At 50.4% G+C, this 23,050-nt stretch overlaps 1 protein-coding gene across 7 annotated transcripts in view; it reads left to right on the forward strand.

Annotated features, from left to right (window-relative positions):
• Window positions 1–4,433: 4,433 nt before the first annotated feature.
• Window positions 4,434–23,050, forward strand: part of TXNDC11 (thioredoxin domain containing 11) — a 63,891-nt gene continuing 45,274 nt past the window's right edge. The window contains exons 1-4 of one of the 7 annotated variants that reach the window (XM_002711753.5): window positions 4,437–4,818; window positions 9,828–10,044; window positions 13,740–13,837; window positions 18,295–18,424. In XM_002711753.5, coding sequence (XP_002711799.3) covers window positions 4,571–4,818; window positions 9,828–10,044; window positions 13,740–13,837; window positions 18,295–18,424 — 693 coding nt within the window. In that variant the 5' untranslated portion in view covers window positions 4,437–4,570. The other 6 variants (XM_051847441.2, XM_070064992.1, XM_070064993.1 and 3 more) reach the window with 6 other exon arrangements.

Below are 23,050 nucleotides of genomic sequence, written 5' to 3' on the forward strand. Positions count from 1 at the left end.
TCTCTGACTTTTTGATATCATTTTCCCACAGAATTGTTCAAACTGTGGGTTCTAAAATCACAAGTTGGGTTCTAGGAACAGGTACGTGATGCGTGATGGAATGCAAATCGGCAGGACGGGAAAGCAGCTTCGGAGCCTCTCCTGTGCTTGGCAGGGTTGTACTTCCGGTGTCACTGAGAGACGGCTGACAGGGGAGAACGGAGGCCGTGGGTCCCAGAGAGACGGCTCTCTGCAGGTGTGGTCAGGATGGGCTGGCACGGACGTGAGGACGATCTGGCTGCGACATCCGTCACCCCACGGATCGCCAGGGCTGATTCGGCTGATCTGGCTGGCTGGGCGGGTGTCCCCTCCCTCCCTCCCTGCTCCATGTGTGTCCCTTTGGTCGAAGAGGATGGCCTTCCCCGTTAGAGGAGTTCTGGTGTTCAGTCAACAGTAGCTGCACTCCCTGGCTAGAACCTCCAACCAAGTGCTCAAGGATGGGCCGGCAGAGCCTAAGAAGTGGCACAGCTGTCTCTGTGCCCTTCAGCCTTCCGAGGGTGGCACCAGCAAGCCAGGAAGAGTGGCAGGTGGTGCCGGCGCTACCTCATCAGCCCACTGCTAGTGCCTGCTCCTTGTTGGGGCGGGGCGGGCCATCTGAGGGAGGGACTAAGGACAAGAACCAGGGGGCTGAGAGGCTGCAGCCTGTCAGTCTCGCAGGGGCAGGCCCTTCCTCGTGATGTCCTGGAAGGAGTGTGACTGTGGGACAGCACAGGAGAGGGTCTCGGTTCTGTGCTGTGAGCGGGGAAGGGAAGTGAGACGCCAGAGGAGCCCACGCAGGTCCGCAGACCCAGAGGCAGGAGACCGGCATCAGGAGCATCTTAGCGTGCCAGATACCTGACCTGTATTGGCTGGGCGTTTGCTACAGAATAGCATAGAATTCTGACTGTGCTCAGACTCCTATTCTGAGCACCTTCCTAACATTTTCTCTTCTCTATACTTTCCCACCAACTCCTTTCCCCCTCTTTTTCCAGGGAAAATTGATGTCGAACACACCCTAGAAGGCTGTGGTGATGACCCAAATAATAAGGAATTAATAGGGGCTGGCACTGTGGCATAGTGGGGAAAGCTGCCGCCTGCAGCGCTGGCATCCCATATGGGTGCTGGTTCGAGCCCTGGCTGCTGTACTTTTGATCCAGCTCCCTGCTATGGCCTAGGAAAGCAGTAGAAGGTGGCCCAAGTCCTTGGGCCTCTGCGCCTGCATGGGAAATGAGGAGGAAGCGCCAGCCATTGCAGCCAATTAGGGAGTGAACCAGCAGATGGAAGACCTCTCTCTGTCTCTGCCTGCCTCTCCTTCTCTCTAACTTTGTCTTTTTTTTTTTTTTTTTTTGACAGGCAGAGTGGACAGAGAGGGAGAGAGACAGAGAGAAAGGTCTTCCTTTTCCGTTGGTTCACCCTCCAATGGCCGCCGCGGCTGGACCATTGCGCTGATCTGAAGCCAGGAGCCAGGTGCTTTTCCTGGTCTCCCATGCGGGTGCAGGGCCCAAGGACTTGGGCCATCCTCCACTGCACTCCCTGGCCACAGCAGAGAGCTGGCCTGGAAGAGGGGCAACCGGGACAGAATCCGGTGCCCCGACTGGGACTATAACCTGGGGTGCCGGCGCCGTAGGTGGAGGATTAGCCTAGTGAGCTAATAAGCTAATAAATAAATCTTAAAAAAAAAAAAAAAAAGGGAATTAATAGTATACTAAAAAACTATCCACTAACACAAAGAATGAAGAAGGAACCCAGAAGATGGGAGCCAGAAAAACAGCAAACTGACAGCTAAGAGGGCGCTACCAACACGTTGGGCCCGTGGGGTTGACATACTGGACGTCTGGCACACCTAGAAAGATGGCCACTGATAGCACCATTTTACATCCATGCAAACCAAGAGCTGGACAAGGAGTGAAGGGATTTGCTTTAGGGTCACATACTTGACCCAGGCAGAGGAGGGAGTCTAACTTCTCTGGGCCATGCTTTTACTTTTTAAAGTTGTTTATTGATTGGAAAAGCACAGTGACATACTTTCCATCTGCTGGTTCCCCCCCCCCCCCCCCCAAATGCCAAATGTCTATAACAGTTGGGCCTGGGCCAGGAAGAGGCTGGAGCTAGGAATTATGACTGGGTTTCCCACGAGCCATGTCTACTGCATCCTATAGCACACATTAGTAGAGAGCTAGATTGGAAGGTGGGGTGGGACTTGAATCCACTCTGATGTGGGATGTCGATATCCCAAGTGGTGGCTTATCATGAATGATGTGCACAATGCCTGCCCCATTAAAAAAAATGATTTATTTTGAAAGGGTGACAGAGAGGGAGACGAAAGAGACACCAAGCTTCCATCTGCTGGTCCACGGCCCAAACGACTGCAATGCCCAGGGCTGGTCCAGGCTGAAACCAGGAGCCTGGAACTTCACTGGATATTCCACATGGGTGCAGAGGCCGTCTCCCGCTGCTTTCCAAGCAGATCAGCAGGGAGCTGGATGGGAGTGGAGCAGCTAGGGCTTGAACTGACATCCCAGGTGGTGGCTTAACCTTAGTTCCCTCAAAGTCTTACTTGCCTGATACCTGTTAGTTTCTCCTACAACTTGGATCACTTCTGAGCCCACCAGACAAGCAGTTCCACAGCAGTGCACACCAGAGGGGTGTTGTCTAATTGAGCTCAACACCAACACTGTGCACCTGCAGTCAGGGTTAGAGCCGGCGCCAGCCCTCAACACTGTCCACCTGCAGTCAGGGTTAGAGCCGGCGCCAGCCCTCAACACTGTGCACCTGCAGTCAGGGTTAGAGCCGGGGCCAGCCCTCAACACTGTGCACCTGCAGTCAGGGTTAGAGCCGGGGCCAGCCCTCAACACTGTCCACCTGCAGTCAGGGTTAGAGCCGGGGCCAGCCCTCAACACTGTGCACCTGCAGTCAGGGTTAGAGCCGGGGCCAGCCCTCAACACTGTGCACCTGCAGTCAGGGTTAGAGCCGGGGCCAGCCCTCAACACTGTGCACCTGCAGTCAGGGTTAGAGCCGGGGCCAGCCCTCTCCACTTCTGAAGGTGGAAGTGCTTGGCGCTTTTGGCTGACCAGCTAGGAATCAGGATCCTCACAGCCTCTTCCTTGCGTTTGATTTGCCACGAGGCGTTGTTTTATTGGTTTGTTATAGGGCATGCTGCAGAGAGCAGAGGAAACCAAGCACAGGCCGAGCCTCTGGACCCCTCCCAGTCGGGAACCTCCACGTGTGCAGCTCTCTGGACGCTCGACCTGCCCTTTCCGGTTCTATTGCCTGGGCGTGACCGCCAAAGGACTGGGTGGGGAACCCCAGCAGACACTCCTGATCGCATCAGAGGCCACCTATGGATCCGAGGCCTCCCCCTCCTCCCTGTCCACCGCCGACCGCGCCGCCTTTTCAATCACCGCACCCGGAGAGGACTCTGCCTGCTGGCATCCGCGCTCTGGGGTGACGGGCTGGGCCTCTGCCTGCGGCGCCCGCATCCCGTACGGCCGGCAGTTCGGGTCCCGGCTGTTCCTCTTCCGATCCAGCTCTCTGCTTATGGCCTGGGAGGGCAGGGGCAGATGGCCGACAATTGCCCGGGCCCCTGCACCCGCGTGGGAGTCTCGGGGGTTAGCTCCTGGCTTCGGAGGGGCCCAGCTCTGGCTCTAGCGGCCATCTGGGGAGTGAACCAGCTGATGGAAGACCTCTCTCCCGCTGTCTGCAACCCCACCTCTCAAATAAATAAAATCTTAAAAAATCTACCTGCTCGTCATTGGTTCCGGGCCTCCGGCGCTTGGCTAAGCTCCTGTATTTGCTAAAGAGCGGGAAGCGACCCCGTGGGCTGGGCTGCGCGGCTCTTCCACGCCCCCTCACAGGGCTGCGTGTCGGGGTGCACAGCGCCGACCTGCAGTCGCTGCCGCTGCGAGGCCACAGGGACCGAGACCAGGCGCTGCAATCCCCGACCGACCCTGCTGGCACCCCATCTACACACGGACACACAGGGAATGGCAGGTGTTTTATTCCCTCCCGCAGAGCGGGAGTAATCAATAGCACCTACGTCCTCTGGGGCCTGTAGTGAGCGTGAGGACGCTTGGCTGTTATCGTCACGGCCATAAAACCCAGAGGGCTGGCGGGTTCTCCGGGAGGACCCATAACCTTCCGTGTGCCCCAAGCGTGAGCCTCCGTAGCAGTACCGCGGCGCTCTGCCACTGCGCATGCGCAGACTCCAAAAGTAGGGGGCGGAGCCCCGGCGATGAAGGTTTCTGCGCAGACTCGGAGGATGGGGGGCGGGACCTCTGGGACGGAGGCCCGGCCACTGGCGCTGTAGGCGTCTGCGCGGACTATGCGTGCAGGGGCGTGGCCGCCGTACGAGCCCGAAGCCGCGCGGAGTCCTTGGAGCAGGGGGCGGAGCCGCGTGCGAGGGGGCGGCACCCGGGCGGCGGCACGGCTGACGTGGAGGGTCCGGGTTAGCGGGCGCTGCCAGCTGCGGGATTGGGGAGCGACCGGCCGGGCCGGGCCCTCGGGCCCGAGGCGGCGGCGGCGGCGGTATAAAGCCGGCGACGGGGAGCATGTAATGTCGGAATGCGGAGGCCGCGGCGGCGGCAGCAGCAGCAGCGACGACGCCGAGGACGAGGGTGGCGGCGGCGGCGGCCCCGCGGGCTCTGGCTCCCTCAGCCCGGCCCCGGCTGGGGCGTCCTCGGCGGGCCGGCTCCGCCGCGGGTTGCGCGGCGCCTCCCTCATGGCGCGCCGGCGGCCCGAGCTGCTCTGCGGGGCCGTAGCCCTCGGCTGCGCGGTGCTCCTGGCCCTCAAGTTCACCTGCAGGTGAGGCTGCCCTGGTCCCCGGGGCCCGGGCCCGGCGTCCCCTCCGCCCGGCCGGCGGCGCGCGGCCGACTCGGGGCCTTCGGGGTCGGGGGTCATAGCGGCCTTCTCTTGGGGGTGACTTCGCGCTGGGCGACCGGCTTGACGCTCCGGGGAGGTTTCCGGGTGCTGCCCGGCGCCCCTTCGCCCCGAGAGCGGTGGGCCGGGTTTCTGCGCTGCTCCTCACCTGTTGGGCTCTCTGGGGGCGCACCTGTCACTTCCGCCCGGGCTGTGGGACCCTCATTCCTCACCCACTCCTCTCCCCTCTGCTTCCGGTGCAGTGTTTCACAGCCTCTGGGGACAGCCCCGGAACCCTTGGGAATTTTATCCGTGCCCGCTGCGCGCTAGGCCAGGTGACCGAGGAAGACCAAAGTCCTTGCTCCCTATGGGGCGAGCGTCCCGTGAGTGGGACCGACCGTGAGCCGAGGGCCCGAGGACCGAACAGCTTCCCTAAGGAAGTGACATCTGAGGCTCGCACCGGGAGAGGGAAGGGCCGGCCCGGAGAGGTTCCGGGAGAGTCGCAGGTCGCAGGTCGAGGTAGCAGACTGCGCAAGCCCGCCGTTTTCGGGAACTGGGAGGAAGTTCAGAGTAGGCTGCAGCCCAGTGAGCAGGGGAAATGAACTGCAGTGTGTCTTTTTGGGCAGGTGTACAGAAAATTGATGGTCCGAGCTTATGCCTGGCCTCCCACACCTGCAGTGTTAGCTCCGGGGTCTCCAGTTTATGAAACGTGGGTTGCCACTGACTTACTCGCTGGCCAGCGGACGATCTCCTCTCTGAAACAGTGCATTGAGCCCAGTGCGCGGCTCCTGTTGGTAGGGAACTGTCAGGATCGGGATAGTGACAAGGGAACAGACTGTAGTCATTGTCACGGCGCATGTGCCGTTGTGCCTGGTACAGTACTGTCCGTGGGCTTTCACAGTCTGGGAACTGTTGCTATTTCAGGCTGTGTGATTCTTTGTTGTGGGGGTCTGTCCCGTGCAGATTAGTGGCCTATCCACGAGAAGCCAGCAGCTTGCGACAGAAATGTCTCCGGACTTAGCCAGATGTCCCCCACCGGGACAGGGGTGCCTGCTGGGAAAGTACTGCTTCGTGGAGAGCGTTCTTTACTTAGCACATTCTTGAGAGCCCAGTCTGAGATCTCCTTGGAATCTCGAAGTCGCTGGGAAAGTCACCTGGCCCATCGTGCCACCTGTTAGCTGGCTGAGCCTGAATTGAATTCTCTCTTTTTTAGGAACTAGATTCTTGACCTTGCTCTTGGTCCTTGTACCCCTCAAGTAAAATACACCCAGTGTTTTACAAGGTGGAATATTGCAAGGTGGCATTTGCGTTCAAACTAGAAGTTTCCTCCCTCGGAGGGCGTGGTGTGGGGTATTACATCGGTTTTGTCAGTCTGTAGAAGTAGTGTTTCGTGTTTGTCCTGAGCCAACATGGCTTAACAGACGCAAAGCCTGCTGAGAGTTCAGGAAGAAGGAAGGGCCTGAAGCCAGTGTCCAGGGCGGGCGAGATCCTTGGCCGCTCATGGCAAGCAGAGCGAACTGGCTTGTTTATCCATCATCTTGGACAGTCTTTTAATAGATGCAGATGCATGTCATGGGGTCTTGCCTGCTTGAGTGAATGGTGTCATGATACTAATTTATCATTGTTTAACTGACTCAAACGTTTTTGTCCCGCTTTTCCTATTTTAAGATCTTTAATGAGGACAGGAGCTGAAGAGAGAATAAGTTCTTGTGTTTTAATTTATTTTTTTTCTAATAGCTCCAAGTCTGAAGGAAGTGTCTGCCCATTTCAGTCTCTGTTTCTTAGCTGAGTTCAAACCAGATCATATAAAAATGATTGATTTCCAGTTAAGCCAAAATTAATAACCGTGTGTTTCTGAGCACTGAATCTCTACGTTCCTGCATTTCTGTGCCTTCAGGGCGGGCAGTTAGCCTAGAGGTTCAGGCAGTGGCAAGGATGCCCGAGTCCCGCCCTGGAGCACTTGCACTTGACCTCTAGCTCTGTCTGCTGGTTTCCAACTGCAGTGGAACCGGGAGGCAGTGGTGAGCTGCTGCCACCATGTTGATTGAATTCCAGGTCTGACCCAGTGCTGGCCATGGTGGGCATTTGAAGAGTAAACTAGCAGTTGGGAGGGGTCACTCTCCCTCTTGTTCTCTCTTGCTCTGTCTCCCTCTGCCTCTCCGGGGGTGGGGGTGGGAGGGAGACCCCCAGGACTTGATCCCGCTTCTTTTTTCCTCCTGAGTTGAAGGTAGAAGATGCATGTGTACGTGTATTCATTTTGTTTTACTGCATTTTGTGATTTCAGAACTGAAAGGAGGAATAGGGTATGAATTTCATACCCAAATTGGGGTTGCAACAGGCCTTTTTTTTCTTTTTCAGCCAACTTTTGAGTTTTTTGTACCTGGGACTTAAGAGCTGTAGGGGATGTTTGATCTAGGGACAGTTTCTCAGAAACCTGAAAGAAAGGAAAGTTAAGTGGAAGCTCTTCCGTGTTCCTGGTGAGGCTGAGGCTAGTGCGGCTCTTCCCTGGCTGATGTTTGTTTTCTGATCTGGCTGGTGGATTTTAGGAACTCCTCTGAATATGTAGAATAAGAACACTGAGTGGATGATTATCCATTCTTTGGCTGTCAGATACCGACCACCGACCTCTTCTGATTGATTGCGATACTTGATGCTTAACACGTGGTTTGCATGAGCGGAGACGGACTGCTCAGAGGGAGTGTCGGGCCTCTGGGAGATGTGCCCTTTTTCGCCACAGGGGCTTCCCCACCTCTTTGCGTGGCTGTCCTCTTGTCATTCAGGTTTCGGCTTAAAGGACGCTGTCCTGACCGCCGCCCCGTCCCCCATCAGCTTCCTGGCATCGCAGTGACCGTTGTGTGTATTTTGACCGTCTTGTCGCTCACCTGTAGCAGGCTCCTTGACAACATAGCACGCTTGTTGCTTTGCCTCAGTACCTGTGCTGGAAGTGTCCTGTGGGAAGACAGTGATAGCTGACCCATAAGGGGCAGGCTGGTGGCCACTTGGACGCCCACATCCTCTGTCAGAGGGCTGGGCTGGTTTGAATCCCTGCCCCTGTACTTCGGATCCAGTGTTCCTGCTGATCTGCAGAGGTCGAGGCCCAAGTACTAAGGTCCCTGTCATGCACGTGCGGGACATGCACAGAGCTCCAGGCTCCTTGCGTTGGCACGGCCCAGCCTCTGCTGCTGTGGTTATGTGCGGAGTCAGTGGATGGAAGATCTCCGCTTCTCTCTCCCTCTCTCTGCCACACTGCCTTTTAAATAAATAAATCTTTTGAAAAAAATAGTTGCTCAGTAAGCATTTCTGAGTATATGTGTGTGAGTTTCTCAGGCTGTGAATGTGTTCCACACAGACTCAAAGCTCTGGATGCAGGGTAACAGTACTTTTTTTGGATGAATAAATAGGAGATTTGCTCCTTTTAACATTTTTACCTGTTCTGCAGTGTCGTATACTTACTGTCCTAGCAAGTATTCTCTAGTAGCTTTTTTCATTCACTGTAAGTATTTTGAGTCTCATCCAAGTTACAGTAAGTTTGAGTGTTTTTTTGTTTAAGTTTTGGAGAAGCATTTAATTTTAAGAGTGGGCTCAAGTTTATCCTTTCCTCTGCTGAATCCTGCCAGCTTTCTTGTGCTTACTGTTTACATGGTTTATCTCTTCCCATTCTTAAGCTTTTATTCTATGTCTTTATTTCTAAAACTGTGCATAGCTTAATAATTGGCTCTTGTTTTGTCCTGGTTGGCAGTTTCTTTATCTTAATTGGACTCTTTAGTTCTGTGACAGTTAATATAATTATTGATTTACTTGAGATTGTGTTTACCTTCTTGCTACTTGCTATTTTTGTGTCTTCTGGTTTTTGTTCCTCATTTGGCCCCTTTCTTCCGGGTCAGTCTAGTCTTTTTTTTTTTTTTTTTAAGAGTTTCATTTTTATATTTTCTATTTGTTTCTTAGGTAAACTGCTGTAATGGTTTTATGCTGTGCCATTGCAGGTACATACACTGTTCAGAGTGTTAACTAGGGTCCTTTTAACTTGGTGAGCTGCCATCTCAGCCAGGACTCTTTTTTTTTTTTGGTCTTGATGGGCAGCTCTGTGACTCCTGACCACTTGTTCAGTGTTCTTCCCCGTCTACTCCCCACTCCCTAGCGGGAACCTCCAATGTTCAGAAAGCTGGCTTTCCAGTTAAGTGGGGCTACTGTTTTTGTTATTCATCTTTATTATCCTTTGGATTAGGATAGATGAGGAGGGTATTTCAAAAAGTTTCTGCAAAAATGGAGTTAAAAGATAGGTTGATTATAGTGCAAAAAAATTTTTGAAATTCATGCACCCAAGGGGTTTTCAAAAAGATCATGGAAAATGCATAATGAAAAAAATCCATGCACGGATTTAAAAAATGTTTTGCACCAGATAAACTCAGCTTTTAATTCTGGTTTTCCATGGACTTTTGGAAGTAGCTTGTGTATCTGGAGAAATGTGTCTTATGATTTGTTATTCCTGCAGGAATGCCCTGGGTAAGTGCAGGCCAACTGTAGCTAATACAGGTAACATTTCTCAAAGCTGAGTTGATTGCAAGCATCTGTCAGAGAGCGCTGCCTGCTGGTGGCACAGGTGCTTCCACCCCATAGTCCTGAGCTTGGCACTGAGGATTGGCGGCCTCTTTGCAGAGAAGCTGGGATCAGGGGTGTGGGAGGCAGGCAGAGGGGTTCCTCAGAGACACCCTTCTCTTCTCCACCGGCCTCCCAGCCCGCAGCTGGGAGAATTGTTGACGTGCGTGTCTTGCCTTGGCTCAGCCTGGTATTGCCTTAGCAGGGAGTTTGGCTTTTCCCTCTAGGTCAGTGACTTGGAAGCTCCGTTTCTTATTCCAAAGAGGACTTTTCTTGTAGGCTTGGTCTTCTTTGCACACAAAGCTGGTGTTAGAAGAAGATAAACTTAAACAGTCTTATGTGTGTTTGCTCTTTTGTAGTCGAGCAAAAGATGTGATAATACCTGCAAAGCCGCCTGTCAGCTTTTTCTCCTCGAGGTCTCCGGTCCTTGACCTCTTCCAGGGGCAGCTGGACTACGCAGAGCACATTCGCCGGGACTCGGAGGTGGTGCTGCTGTTCTTCTACGCCCCGTGGTGTGGCCAGTCCATCGCTGCCAGGGCCGAAATCGAGCAGGCGGCCATCCGGCTTTCAGACCAGGTAATGCTGGCGTTCCCTGGAGGACTTGAGCTCTTATCCTTCCTGGGAGGGGCAGAGTTTGCCAAAGTGGACTCTGGGAGTACTTCATAAATTATTGTTTCTCAAAAGAAACAGGAAGGATCTGCAGAGGGGATGGGCGTATTCCCTTTGAGGCAGCAGCAGGAACAGATTCTGTGTCCCGAGGTGGGCCTGTGCTCTTGGCTTTCAGCGCGCAGGAGGTTGGGACTTGCTAGGTAGGTGTGTCATATAGGAGAAATGTACACATGTCAGTGTGAGGTGACAAGGTTGATCTTTGTAATTCGTGGGCTGGGACTGTCATTAGCAGGTGTTTGGCTAGGAAAGAGGGATCAAGAGACAAATGACTGGGCTGTGAAAGCAGTGGTTTTCAGCTCCGGTACATCCCGGTACATCCCGCTTACCCTTTAGAAAGTAAGTATCTTGTGATGCCCCTGTCTGTCCCGAACAGGAATTCAGAGCTGGCAGAAATTCAGAGCTGGTAATTTCGAAATAGTCTGATGTACTAATTGTAAAGTAAAGGTGAGGGGAAAACAAGGAACGTAATTTGTAACACAGTTGTTACAGTGACTGCTTGGGCAAAGTGGCTCCTTGAAGATTAGTGTAGAACTAGTGCGAATGGGGTAGTTACAAATGCAGAGCCGTAAGGTGTGATGGACGTGTTGGTGACTCGTATCCCGCTCGTATCCCACAGGGACGTTGTTTTCAGTGATAGGATTTTCTAAATAGTGAACAGCTCTTGGTAAAGCCCCGAGCCAGACCAGGGATTTGCTTCGCCAGTGTGCACAGTGGTTGCCTTCCTGAGCACTTCTGTGAGGGCAGAAGCCTTGTGCTTTGGAAGATGGAGCTGCGCTCTGGGCTTGAGTAGTAGCAGACGGGTTTCCCCGAAGCATGGTTCGGCAGGCAGGCTTTAGTCTGGTGACTGTGTGCAAAGCTGCTTTGAGCTGAGCAGGACAGCTGCAAGGGTGCCTGCCCTGCACGTGCTGGGTAGCTGCTGTGGGTCTTTGCAAAGACGCAGAAAGCACCGGCAGATGAGATGTGGAAGAGGCCCCTGCTGAGAACCTGAGCTGCAGTAACTTGTGTAGGCAGCAGTTCTTTGGAACTCTCTTGGCTTTTCTTAGAAACGGTGTTACAACTGGTGGTAGATTCCTGCCCTGCCCGGTGTAGCCTTTTAACCATAATGTCTGAGAAGGATACCGGATAACCTGTAAATACCAGTGTAACTCCTCATTCCTTAGAACCTTGCTTGGCCTGTGGGTCTTGCCTCTGTGTTCCAGCTGTGGACCCTCGGCATTTACGTCTGTTTCCTGTCCAAGTTGCTAACAGTAGCTAAGCTGGCAGACACTCGGAGCGGGGTGACAGGGACTGTAGAGGAGCCCCGGTCACATGGAACCAAGCAGGGAAGCTGCTGCCTTTTAGGTTAATGGTAAATTAGTTGCTGTTTTGCTGTCGACACAAGCAGTATGTCCTTCCAAGCCCTGACTCTGGTCTGATATTCTGGTGTATCGGACCCTGAGCTAACCCTCAGACGGCTCTGCAAGCTGATGTAACTGGCCTTGTTTTTCTGAAGCAGGATCTCAGGATTGGAGTGGGTGGAGCATTTCGTTAAAAGAAAAAACAGTTGCACAGTGATAAGAGATGGGCGCTGCAATGCTGTCTGCAGTGCCTGACCATGGATGGGCTTGCTGTTCCGTGCACTCAGTAGGACAAAGAAGTGGGTTTACTTCTGGAAACAGACACAATGTTTTGAACCATATTGCTTAATAAAATTGGCACTTATGGTAGATTGGGCCCTATTTTTTGAGTGAAAATAAAGATTTCAACCTTAAAGATGTTGCTTTTTTCTTTTACGTAGACTCTAATAAAAGAATTGCTCTGCAGGACTGGCCGCTAAGCTGTGTTGTTCTAGTAGCTACAAGGCATGTGAAGGTGGCTTCTCATTCATAGTCCATGTTCATTTTTTTCCAATAATTTATTATGAAAATTTTCAGACATAAAACTAAGGTAAAAGAATTTGACATCTCTCTCCCACCTAAATTCTATTAACATTTTTAAAAATATTTATTTATTGTTTATTTGATATTTGAAAAGCAGAGTTAGAGGGGGAGAGAAAGAGAGATCTTTGATCCGTTAGTTCACTCCTAGAGGGCTGCAAAGCCAAGTCTGGGCCAAGCTGAAGCCAGGAGCCAAGAGCTTCTTCCGGGTCTCCTACGTGGGTGGCAGGGGCCCAAGGACTTGGGTCATCCCCTGCTGCTTTCCCAGGTACACCAGCAGGGAGCTAGATCAGAAATGGAGCAGCTGGGGCTCAAACCAGTGCCCATATGGGATGCCAGCACTGCAGGCGGCGGCTTTACCCGCCATACCACAGAACGGCCCTGTGTTAACACTTTAATGGGCTTATTTTGTCCTGTTCTTATCTAACGAGCCCTCTTATCCAGGAGTACTCAACCAGAGGCAGTTTTGTGCTTCCCCCACCCCTTGGACACTTGGTCATGTCTGGGGACATTAGTCGTCGCTTCTAGAGAGGGAGTGCAGCCAGTATCTAGTGAGGAAAGCCCAGGGAAGCTGTTCAACCCCTGTATCACCCTACATCCAATTTGTAGGACAGCCCCTCATGACAACATCAGAAAGGATCATTCAGCACAGAACATTCACGGTGCCGAAGCAGGGAGGCAGGTGCAGCCTGTCCGTGTGGTGGTTGTTACTTTTCAAAGTAAACTGCAGGCACAGGCGGCTTCTTCCTAAATCCTTCAGCATCTACACACTAGTGGATAGTCAGCCCCTGTTTCTACTCTCCTTTGCTACCTTTTCGAGTATGATTTTTATTTTTTTAGGGGAAAGTTTATTGGGGGAAACACGGCAGACTGGGGGAAAGGGGTGAAGAAGGCAAAGAGACAGGAGAGCATAAGAGAGACAGAGAGGAAGAGAGAGCTCGAGTATGATTTTTTATCATCAGTTATGTGCATCCATTTTAAAAATAGGTATTGAAAGGATTCCTTCAGGGCCGGCGCTGTGGCATAGCGGGTCAAAGCCCCAGCCTGCAGTGCCGGCATCCCATACGGACCCCGGTTCGAGTCTCGGCTGCTCCTTTTCTGATCCAGCTCTCTGCTATGGCCTGGGAAAGCAGTAGAAGGTGGCTCAAGTCCTTGGGCCCCTGCACCCACGTGGGAGACCTGGAGGAAGCTCCTCAGGTCAGCTCAGCTCTGACTGTTGCAGTCGTCTGGGGAGAGAACCAGCAGAGTGGAAGACCTCTCTCTCTCCCTCTGGATCTGCCTCTCTCTGTAACTCTTTCAAATAAAGAAAATACATCTTTAAAAAACCCCCTTTGACATGTGTTATATTTTGCAGTAACATTTTCATTTTCAGACGCTCAGTTTGACAATCTAAGGACAAAGCCCGCTACGTTTTAGTGTAGTCACACTTAGAAAAGCTCGTTGGCACTCATTACTTCAGAATTCTAAGCAAATCATTTTCCCCTTGGGCCAGCTTCCAGATAACTGGATACTATAGAGATGAAGTGCCTTTTATTTTAGCGGTAAGTAATGTCCTCCTTTGAAATAATTTTTTGTACTTTCAGTTTCAGCAAGAGAGGAATGTAGTATTTAATAATTTTGTCTTTGAAATCTTACTGGCTTTTCAGTTGTTATTCATAGTCACTGAGAACTTTTTCGGCTCTGCAGGTGTTGTTTGTGGCAATTAACTGTTGGTGGAACCAGGGGAAATGCAGAAAACAGAAACACTTCTTTTATTTTCCTGTGATCTATCTGTACCATCGGAGGTAAGAACTTCTAAGTAGTGTTTCTCATTCCACTTAATTTTTGTCGATTCAAAAATGAATTTTGGGGCTTTTTTTGTGTAAAAGTAGTAGATATTCGCAGTAGAAAATTGAGAAAATTCAGATAAGCCGAATTAATACAGGGAGTGTATTTTATCAGTGATATAATCACCATATCGACTGATACCTTCCTTCGCCTCTGCATGCCAGACTGCACATTCACACCCCCCCCCCCCCTGTTTTTCCTCACGTTATTTAAGAGGCAGAGGAGAGAGAGAGAGATCTTCCAGGCCAGAGTGGAGGGCCTGAAACGCAGTCTAGTCTGCCTCCCGGGTGTGTTCGTAGGAACTTAGGTCAGAGTGGAGGAACCGGGACTTTTCAGACCAGGCGTTCCGTGTGGGATGCACTTCTAAGTGGTGCCTTAATTCCTCTACCAAACACCTACCCCTCAACCTTTCTTTTTTTTTTTTGTAAGCTACAAGTGGAATCAGTTAGTAATACTATTTGCTGCATTGCTTTTTCTCACTTTTATGAACATCTTCTCATGTCATTATATATTCGACAATATTATTTTCATTATTTATTTATATAAAATCTTGAACATTTATTTGAGAGGCAGACAGACGAAAAGGCAGACAGGGAGGACTGGTGTTGAGTTACAGTGGGTTAAGCCACCGCTTGCAGCGCCTGTATTCCTCCCATATTGGAGTAAGGTTTGAGTCCTGGCTGCTCCACTTCTGATCCAGCTTCCTGCAGATGCACCTGGGAAGGCAGCTGATGATGGCCTCAGTTCCTGGGACTATGCCACCCCTGTGGGAGACCCGGATGGGGTTCCTGGCCTGTGCCAGCACTGGATATTTTGGCCATTTGAGAAGTGAACTAGCTGTCTCTCCCTTTCTGTCACTCTGCCTTTCAAATAAATAAGTAAATAAATAAATTTAAAAAAGAGAGACAGGGAGAGTTCCCAACCCTGTTTACTCCTCAAATGCCTGTAGCAGCTGGGGCTGGTTCAGGCTGAAACCAGGAGTCGAAGCAGGCCTCCCACACCGGTGATGGGAACCCGGTTACTTGAGCCGTTACCTGCTGCCTCCCAAGGTGCACTTGGACTGTAAGCTGGAACTGGGAGAGAGCTGGGACGCAGATCCAGGCACTTTGTTATGGTAGCCCGAGCGGTGTTGTAATTACTGTGCCAAATACTTCCCCATGCAGCATTCTGTTATTAAACGTGTCATTTATTCCATTGTGTGGCTGTATAGTTCAGATATCAAGTGGAGTGTAAAAGTACACGAAATTCCTTAACCTGTTACTTGTGGCATTGCGTGGTCAGGAGTATATATATCTTTTCATCTTTTGGTTGGGAAGAAAAATCAGGATAGAACGGGTTTACAACTCCGTGAAATCACAAAAGGTCCTAGAAAACTGAAGAGTTTGATAATTTTCACCCAGCTGCATTCATCTGAACTGAAGTGACGAGCTTATCTGTGACCTTGATGCTACTTCAGATGCCCCCGTATCCATTTTCCTGAGAAATATTGATGCTTGGTTTTGGAGTACCACGTGGACCCTTGTGTGACTATTAAGGACAGTGAAAATCTGACTTGCAGAGGTTCGCAGACAGGAGGTGGGATCTGGGGCTGTGTTCGGTGTTACTGGCTTGAAACTTGTCGACGCTGCACTGGTGAAGGAGGTCCGATGAGTAGGGGCGTTTACCTTTAGATTGTGTTTTCCTTTCCCTACACTTCATGGGGATTTGTAACAGACATGCGTCAACTCGCCGTGGGTTCTGTCACATTCCATGACACTGCACGTGTCTAAGGTGAGCAGCCGTGAGGCCCCCACTCCTGTCCCCCCTGCGAACCGTCAGGTAGTGCTTGTGCAGAACACACTCTGACCTCGTCTCCACCTCAGATCTTCTTCCTCTGGATATGAAACGGTGATGGCTTTCATCTTGACAATAACAAGCCAGATTTTGTTTGGGGATTGTTTAGACTGACTTTGGATTTCACTCTTCCTACTTTTTTTGCCAATAATTGGGAGGTCCTTTCTTGGTTTTGAATATTGAAGTGCAGAGGAACTTTCTCAGGGTTACCTCTTTGTCTTCACTAGTGAAAGGAAGGTGTTGCACTGAGAGTTGAGAAACTCTGTCCGTTGGGTGATGAGCTGGCTGCACTGAGGCCCTTCCTTTCTTTTTACCTTTGGGAAAGTGCACAAGTGCTTATCGGGGGTGTAGTACCTACAGGCTGCCCAGAGCTGGGACTTAGTGTTGCATTAATATCAGAGGTCCCTTGAATTGAGTGCAAATATCATTTTGAGAAATGTAGGTATGCAGTGTTGTCTTACAGTGTTTGCTTTCTTAGTCTTTGAGGAGAACTTGAAAGGACATGAAAGGAACTAGTCCAACGCCCTCGTTTTGCAGATGAGGGGTTTGAGGTGTGAGTTCATTTTGAAATGCCTGCCGCACCTTTCCCTGTTGAGGCTTTGTACTTCTCATTCCGGCCTTGCCCTTTGCCAGTGTACCTGAGGCAGAAGCAAGTGCTAAGGCACAGAGATTGCCCAAAGGTAGTGTTTTCATCTTCTGTCTTAGAGTCCTCTGGACTTCTCGGGATGTAGGCCTGTCTCTGTCACCTAAACTCTTGTGACACTCTGTGGCTGGGAGGGTCTGTGTTGCGGAGCTCACAGGTGTGCCCGTTGCGTCTCACCGTGAGTCCCCATTGCTGCTGTGTTGTGTTGCTGCTGCCGGGTGTAAGGGCTTCTCTTGTAGAAGCTGTGTAAATGAATCCACAGGCTCTTCCGCCTCATGAGAGTGGATTCCGTGTTCCGGGCTGTATTGATTCTAGTCACAAAGTTTGTAAAGGGTGCTGAGCAGTGAATGGGTTCTGCAGACAGCCCCTCTGCTACATAGGAGCTCTAGATCAGCTTGCCCTGCGACAGTGGCTCTGATTGGTGAGCCAGATTCCATATCCTGCATTCCGGGATCTTGTTAGCAGTTACAGGTTACCAGGCCCCTCACAGCATCAGTGCACACAAACTCAGCAAAGCTTGTTTGCTTGAGTTGATGAGGTTTCCATATTGGTTGCCTCGTTTTTGCTGAACAAAGTAAGTTATCAGATACCTTTTCATTTTTTCCCTTTCTTTTTTTTTTAAGATTTCTTTATTTGAAAGTCGGAGTTACACAGGCAGAGACAGAGAGAGAGAAAGAGGTTTCCATCTGCTGGTTCACTCCCCATGTGGCCGCGATCTGAAGCCAGGAGCCAGGGGCTTCTTCCGGGTCTCCTGTGTGGGTGCAGGGGCCCAAGCACGTGGGCCATCTTCCACTGCTTTCCCAGGCCACAGCAGAGAGCTGGATCAGAAGTGGAGCAGCCAGGACTCTTAACGGTGCCCATATGGGATGCCGGCACTGCAGGTGGCGGCTTTACCAGCTTTGCCACAGCGCCAGCCCCTAACTTGTTAGAATTCTTAACTGTGTCCCAATTGTGCATGTGGAGTTTACTGTTTTCCATGCTGATATCCCTTTGGTATCAAAAAAATTCAGTGCACACTGAGGAATTGTGTTCACTTCGTCATAGTATGTGTGTGTGAATTTCTGTGATCATTACGTTCTGAAGGCATTTAGAGAATTCTCCACTGTGCTCTTCGTTCTTAGCAGTCAGCTTAAAGTTAGTTTCTGTCTAGGGAGAATGATGCTTATGGAGTTGCTGAGTAGCCTACCACCACCCTTACGACCTACCATCCCATAATACTTGAGCAGCGTCTACTGTGGCAGATGGAAAAGAACCGTGTGAGGACCCTGACAGCTTAGGGGTGGCAGTGTTACTTAGCAGTACTGGGTCGAATTCCGTGTCCCCAAGAGTTACTGCAGGGGCAAGGAAGGCGGACCATTTATCCAGCTCCAGATTTCCTACGTTCACATTGTTTTGTTTTTTCCCTCAAGTAGATTTGAGATGCATATAGTGATCCTTTTGTAGATGCCTATGGGAATATGGAATAACTGCTTTTTAGTAGGCCCAGGGCCAAGTGGTCAGCCTGCTCCTTGTTTCAGAGTGACGTGTAAAAGGGAGGTTGGCCCACCTACGTCGAATTGTGCAGTTAAGATTCTGCAGTCCTTTAGCTTGTGGTCAGTTTCCTAGTCCACCTTCCTGTTTATGTTTTTCTTTAAAGGAATATTCTGAGACAATTTATTTTTCAGAGATAAGGAGGAATGTTCTTTGTTTGGAGATTTGGTTTGTAGTTGAACTAAGCTCGTAGATGGGTAATGGCTGCTGGGACATCCCCTCAGCTAAGATGCTTGTTCCTGATTAGCCTTCCAGTCACTTCCCGAATGAAGCAGGTGCTTAACCCGTGAACCCGTCAGATCCTAAAACAAGACAGTTTCATTTGGTGATGTTGATGATTTTAGTTATGTATTGTAGTTGTAATGCATGTTGTATTATTTTCATTTATTTTTATTTTTTCGGTACTAGTTTTGGACCAATCGAATACAAAGGCCCCATGAGTGCTGTGTACATTGAGAAGTTTGTCCGCCGGGTGATGAGACCTCTTCTGTACATCCCATCTCAATCAGAATTACTAGATTTTCTCTCAAACCACGAGGTACCTAACTTTGATCTCATGTCTCCTCCCCTCCTGGGACTGTCAGCGGGTTGTATTGCATTGTTTGTATTGAAAGGGTGTTTTTAAAAACACCTCTCGAATTGCAGCAATTAGAAGGTCACATAGACAGTCCCAACTAAATGCATTTTGAGATATTGATCATAAGAATGGTTTGGCCAGGTGAGTTTTAAGAAAATAGAATACTTGCAAATTCTTATCTGTCTTTTGTTTGGGAAATTTCAACAAACTTTCTCCCTGTTTGACAGTTAAGTTTGAGCACAGGAGAATTAACTGGTAACTTACATGAAGCTGCAAACTTCTAAGATGGTTACTTAACGTTTTCTAGTGTTGTACCATGGAATATTGGATTTTCTTGTCAGTTGTAATTTAGTTATTTTTTTTGTTGAAGTATATTCCTTTCTATTTTCCTAGTTACATAATTTATCTACAGAAATTTTCCTGACTTTTGTTTTATGGTTTATTTATTTGAAAGTTAGAGGTACAGAGGTGGGCGGAGAGACAGAAATCTTCTATCTGCTGGTTCACTCCCCAAATGGCCACAACAGCTGGGACTGGGCCAGGCCGAGGCCAGGAGCCAGGAGCTCCGTCCGGGTTTCCCACGTAGGTGCAGGGGCCCAAGGACTTGGGCCATCCTCCGCTGCCTTCCCAGGCCCACCAGCAGGGAAAGCTGGCTCTGCTGTTGAGGGAATTTTAATTGTGCATAATAGCTGCTGAAATTCCCCACTTAGGTCAAACAAAGAGACAGAAAACCCTTGTGTGTGTTTTGTAATGAAGATGATAGAAAATGACACGCACAGGCCAAGAGGTCATCCTTCAGTCATTCTCTGTTGGGAATTCCGTAGAATGCTGCACCAGTTTTAGTTGATGACCTCTTTTTCCTCTAACGTTTCACTCAGTCTCTTCTAAAAAAGGAAAGAGAAATGGGCGAGGAGCTTGGCAGCATGAGCAGGTATGTTTACCCTGGCTTCAAAATGTGGAGAAAGTGGAGAGCGTGGAGCCCACCAATAAGAGGACTGAGAGGAGCTGGCGTTGTAGCAGAAAGGGGTGAGCCGCCGCCTGCGATGTGAGCATCCATCTGGGCGCTGGGTCAAGTCCCGGCTGCTCCACTTGCGATCCAGCTCCCCGCTAGTGTGCCTGGGAAAGCAGTGGAGGATAGCCCCAGAGCTTGGAGCCCTGCACCTACGTGGAACTATGGAACTTGGGCATCTCAACAGTGGCGTAGTCCACTGTACCACCACGGCGAGCCCTGAGCACGTTTGGCCACCTCAGTTCTTTGCAGAAGTCATGTGACAGAGTGACAGCCAGGTTTCTGGACACCTGGGTTTTACTCAGGATTCTCAGCCTCTGATGTAAGGGTGGACTTAGGTAATGCTTTTGGCCTTTTCAGCTTCAGTACTCAGGTTAGAAAGAGGCAGACAGAAGAGGGTTCTTGAATGTTCCCGTCAGAAATCTTTCTGAGCCTCTGTTGCCCCGGTGTTTGGTGCTTTCCCACAGTTGGTCTGTGGGAAAGACGAGCTCACGTGTATAGGCTGAGCACCACTTTCGCCTCTGCGTTCTCTACATCCGCTTCTTAGCAGCACTGTCAGATCATGTTCCGGGCGTTGATGTGGCATTTGGATCCGACTCACTGGTCTGAGATGGGTTTCGGCAGCCACTTAATTAGATGGTCAGATTGCCTTTGAAACCAACTAGGCATGGGTGAGCATTCTGGCAGTTAAGACAGCCCTGTTCCAGATCAGAGGACCTGGGTTTGATAGCTGGCCCTGGGACCTGGTTCCAGCTTCCTACCGATGCAGGCTCTGGGAGGCAGTGGTGGTAGCTAAAGTAACTGGATTCCTGCTACCCATGTGAGAGACCTAGATTGACGTCCTGGCTTTTACCCAGCCAAGTCCTGGGTGTGTGGGCATTTGGGGAGTAAGCCAGCAGATGGGAGATCTTTCTTTCTCTCTTGCCCCTCTCAAATGAAAAGCTAAGGAACAAACAAATAAGAATGAAAGGAGGACCACCAAGATGGGACCTCTAGATCAGGTCGCTTCTCTCCGCCTGTAGAGTGCTTATTTCCTCTCCAGAGCCGGGGTAGCGTGTGTCGTGCAGTGTCTTCTGGACTCCTCACTGAGATGAGCTGGTCTGGTTGGCGAGAGGTAATACTTGATTAATTGTGCAAGTGGGTAGTCAGGCCCAGTGTGACGCGTGTCAAACCCCTGACGTTGTAAAAGATGCCAACCAGAAGTGCCTGGAAAGAAGCTGTCAGTTTGCCCTGCACTCTGTAAGCTGACGTGCAGCACTGCAGACCTGGGCGTGACGTCCCTGCTGTGGATTGGAACGTCAGCTGCAGACACAAGTTAAGGGCAGTTTTGGAGATGCTATTCCACAGCCCTGATCTCATGGACATGCCACTACATGAAGGTCGAAGCCTAGGCACTGTTGACATTGGGGTCAGATAATTCTGTGTTGTGGGGCAGCTGACCTGGGTTTGCAGCGTCCCTGGCTCCACCCACTATGTGCACCTCCTTTTCCCTCAGTTTTATCAACCAGGATATCTCCAGACATTGCCAAGTATCTCTTGGAGCAGAATTGTTCCAAGGCCTGGATATCATGTGTTGCAGATGTTAGTACAAACTCACTTTTTTTTTTTTTAATTTACTTATTTATTTGAAAGGCAGAGTTACAGAAAGGCAGAGGCAGAGAGAGAGGTTTTCCATCCTCTGGTTCACTCCCCAGATGGCTGCAATGGCTGGAGCTGCACCAATCCAAAGCCAGGAGTCAGGAGCTTCTTCTGGGTCTCCCATTGGGTTCAGGGACCCAAGGATTTTTTTTGGGCATCTTCCACTGCTTTCCCAGGCCATAGCAGAGAGCTGGATCAGAAATGGAACAGCTGGAACTCAAACCAGTGCCCATATGGGATGCCGGTACTGAAGGCGGCGGCTTTACCTGCTACGCCTCAGGGCCGGCCCCCAAATCCATCTTATCATGTGTTACTCAGAAGGCTACCATCTAACGCTGGGCAGTTTATGTGCTTATAGTGGTGGTAGCAGGGAGAGGACGAAAATGAAACCCTGGAGGGCTGGAGCTGCACACGAGTCAGGTGTCGTCAGTAGAGCTGTTCCTGGCGCTCAACTTTTACTCAACTGTTTCTCCAAGAAAGCCTCACGTACATCCATTTTAAATATGTTAAGGAGCTTGCCGTGTTACAGAAATCACACATGAAAAAAGATACTTGTTCCAGTGAACAGCCTCATTCATATTTTTATAAATAAGGATGCTACCATCAACTGTGTTTAAATTTCAGCATCCCAAAACTGGTTCAAAAACTTACTTAGCGGCCGGCGCCGTGGCTCACTAGGCTAATCCTCCACCTTGCGGTGCCGGCACACCGGGTTCTAGTCCTGGTCGGGGCGCCAGATTCTGTCCTGGTTGCCCCTCTTCCAGGCCAGCTCTCTGCTGTGGCCAGGGAGTACAGTGGACGATGGCCCAAGTGCTTGGGTCCTGCACCCCATGGGAGACCAGGATAAGTACCTGGCTCCTGCCATTGGATCAGCGCGGTGCACTGGCCGCAGTGCGCCGGCCACGGCGGCCATTGGAGGGTGAACCAATGGCAAAAGGAAGACCTTTCTCTCTGTCTCTCTCACTGTCCACTCTGCCTATCAAAAAAAAAAAAAAAAAAAACAAAAACTTAATGTAGCAATTCTGAGGATTGTCGTAATGGCAGATTCTTTTTTGTTGGATTTATATCTGTACATAAGATTGTGATGTCTGGTAGGAGTGAATTTGATATTGTCCCCTCAGTTTAAAAAAAGCCCTATTAATTAATTATGAATTTGTCTCTAATCCAAATTTTTGTGAGCAGTTTGGACAGTCATGAAATTGTGCAACTAGCATTCATTATTTGGGAAGTGATGATGTAAATGGTGGGATAAGCCTTCTTGTCTGTTGACATAAACTTCTGTTACATGTGTATTCAGGTACATCCAGATGTGCTTATTCTGTCGTTAGCAAGAAGAATGCTCTTATTGCATAGTTAGATGGTTTGGTGTTGAGTTACCTAGAAAAGTAGATACATCGGTCAGCTCTGTGGCTCAATAGGCTAATCCTCCGCCTGCGGTGCTGACACTCAGGGTTCTAGTCCCAGTTGGGGCGCTGGTTCTGTCCCGGTTGCTCCTCTTCCAGTCCAGCTCTCTGGCCCGGGAAGGCAGTGGAGGATGGCCCAAGTGCTTGGACCCTGCACCCACATGGGAGACCAGGAGGGAGTGCCTGGCTCCTGGCTTTGGATCGGTGCAGCGTGCCAGCCGTAACGGCCATTTAGGGGGTGAACCAACAGAAGGAAAACCTTTCTCTGTCTCTTTCTTTCTCACTGTCTGACTCTGCCTGTCAAAAAAAAAAAAAAAAAAAAAAAAAAAAAAGTAGATACGTCAAATCTACTCAAACCAGATTGCTAATCTGTGGGGAGCAACTCGGACTAGACTAAGTTACTGGAATTAAGACTTATTCTATGCATCTGCTCTCCCACAATATGGCGCTGGGAGAGGAGTAAACAACTTCTACACAGCTGCCTCTCGCCAATTTGACTGATGAGCTGCAGGAGCTGATCTTGCTCCTGACTGGAGG

Source organism: Oryctolagus cuniculus, chromosome 19 (genome assembly GCF_964237555.1).
Source record: "Oryctolagus cuniculus chromosome 19, mOryCun1.1, whole genome shotgun sequence".
Classification (NCBI taxonomy): Eukaryota; Metazoa; Chordata; class Mammalia; order Lagomorpha; family Leporidae; genus Oryctolagus; species Oryctolagus cuniculus.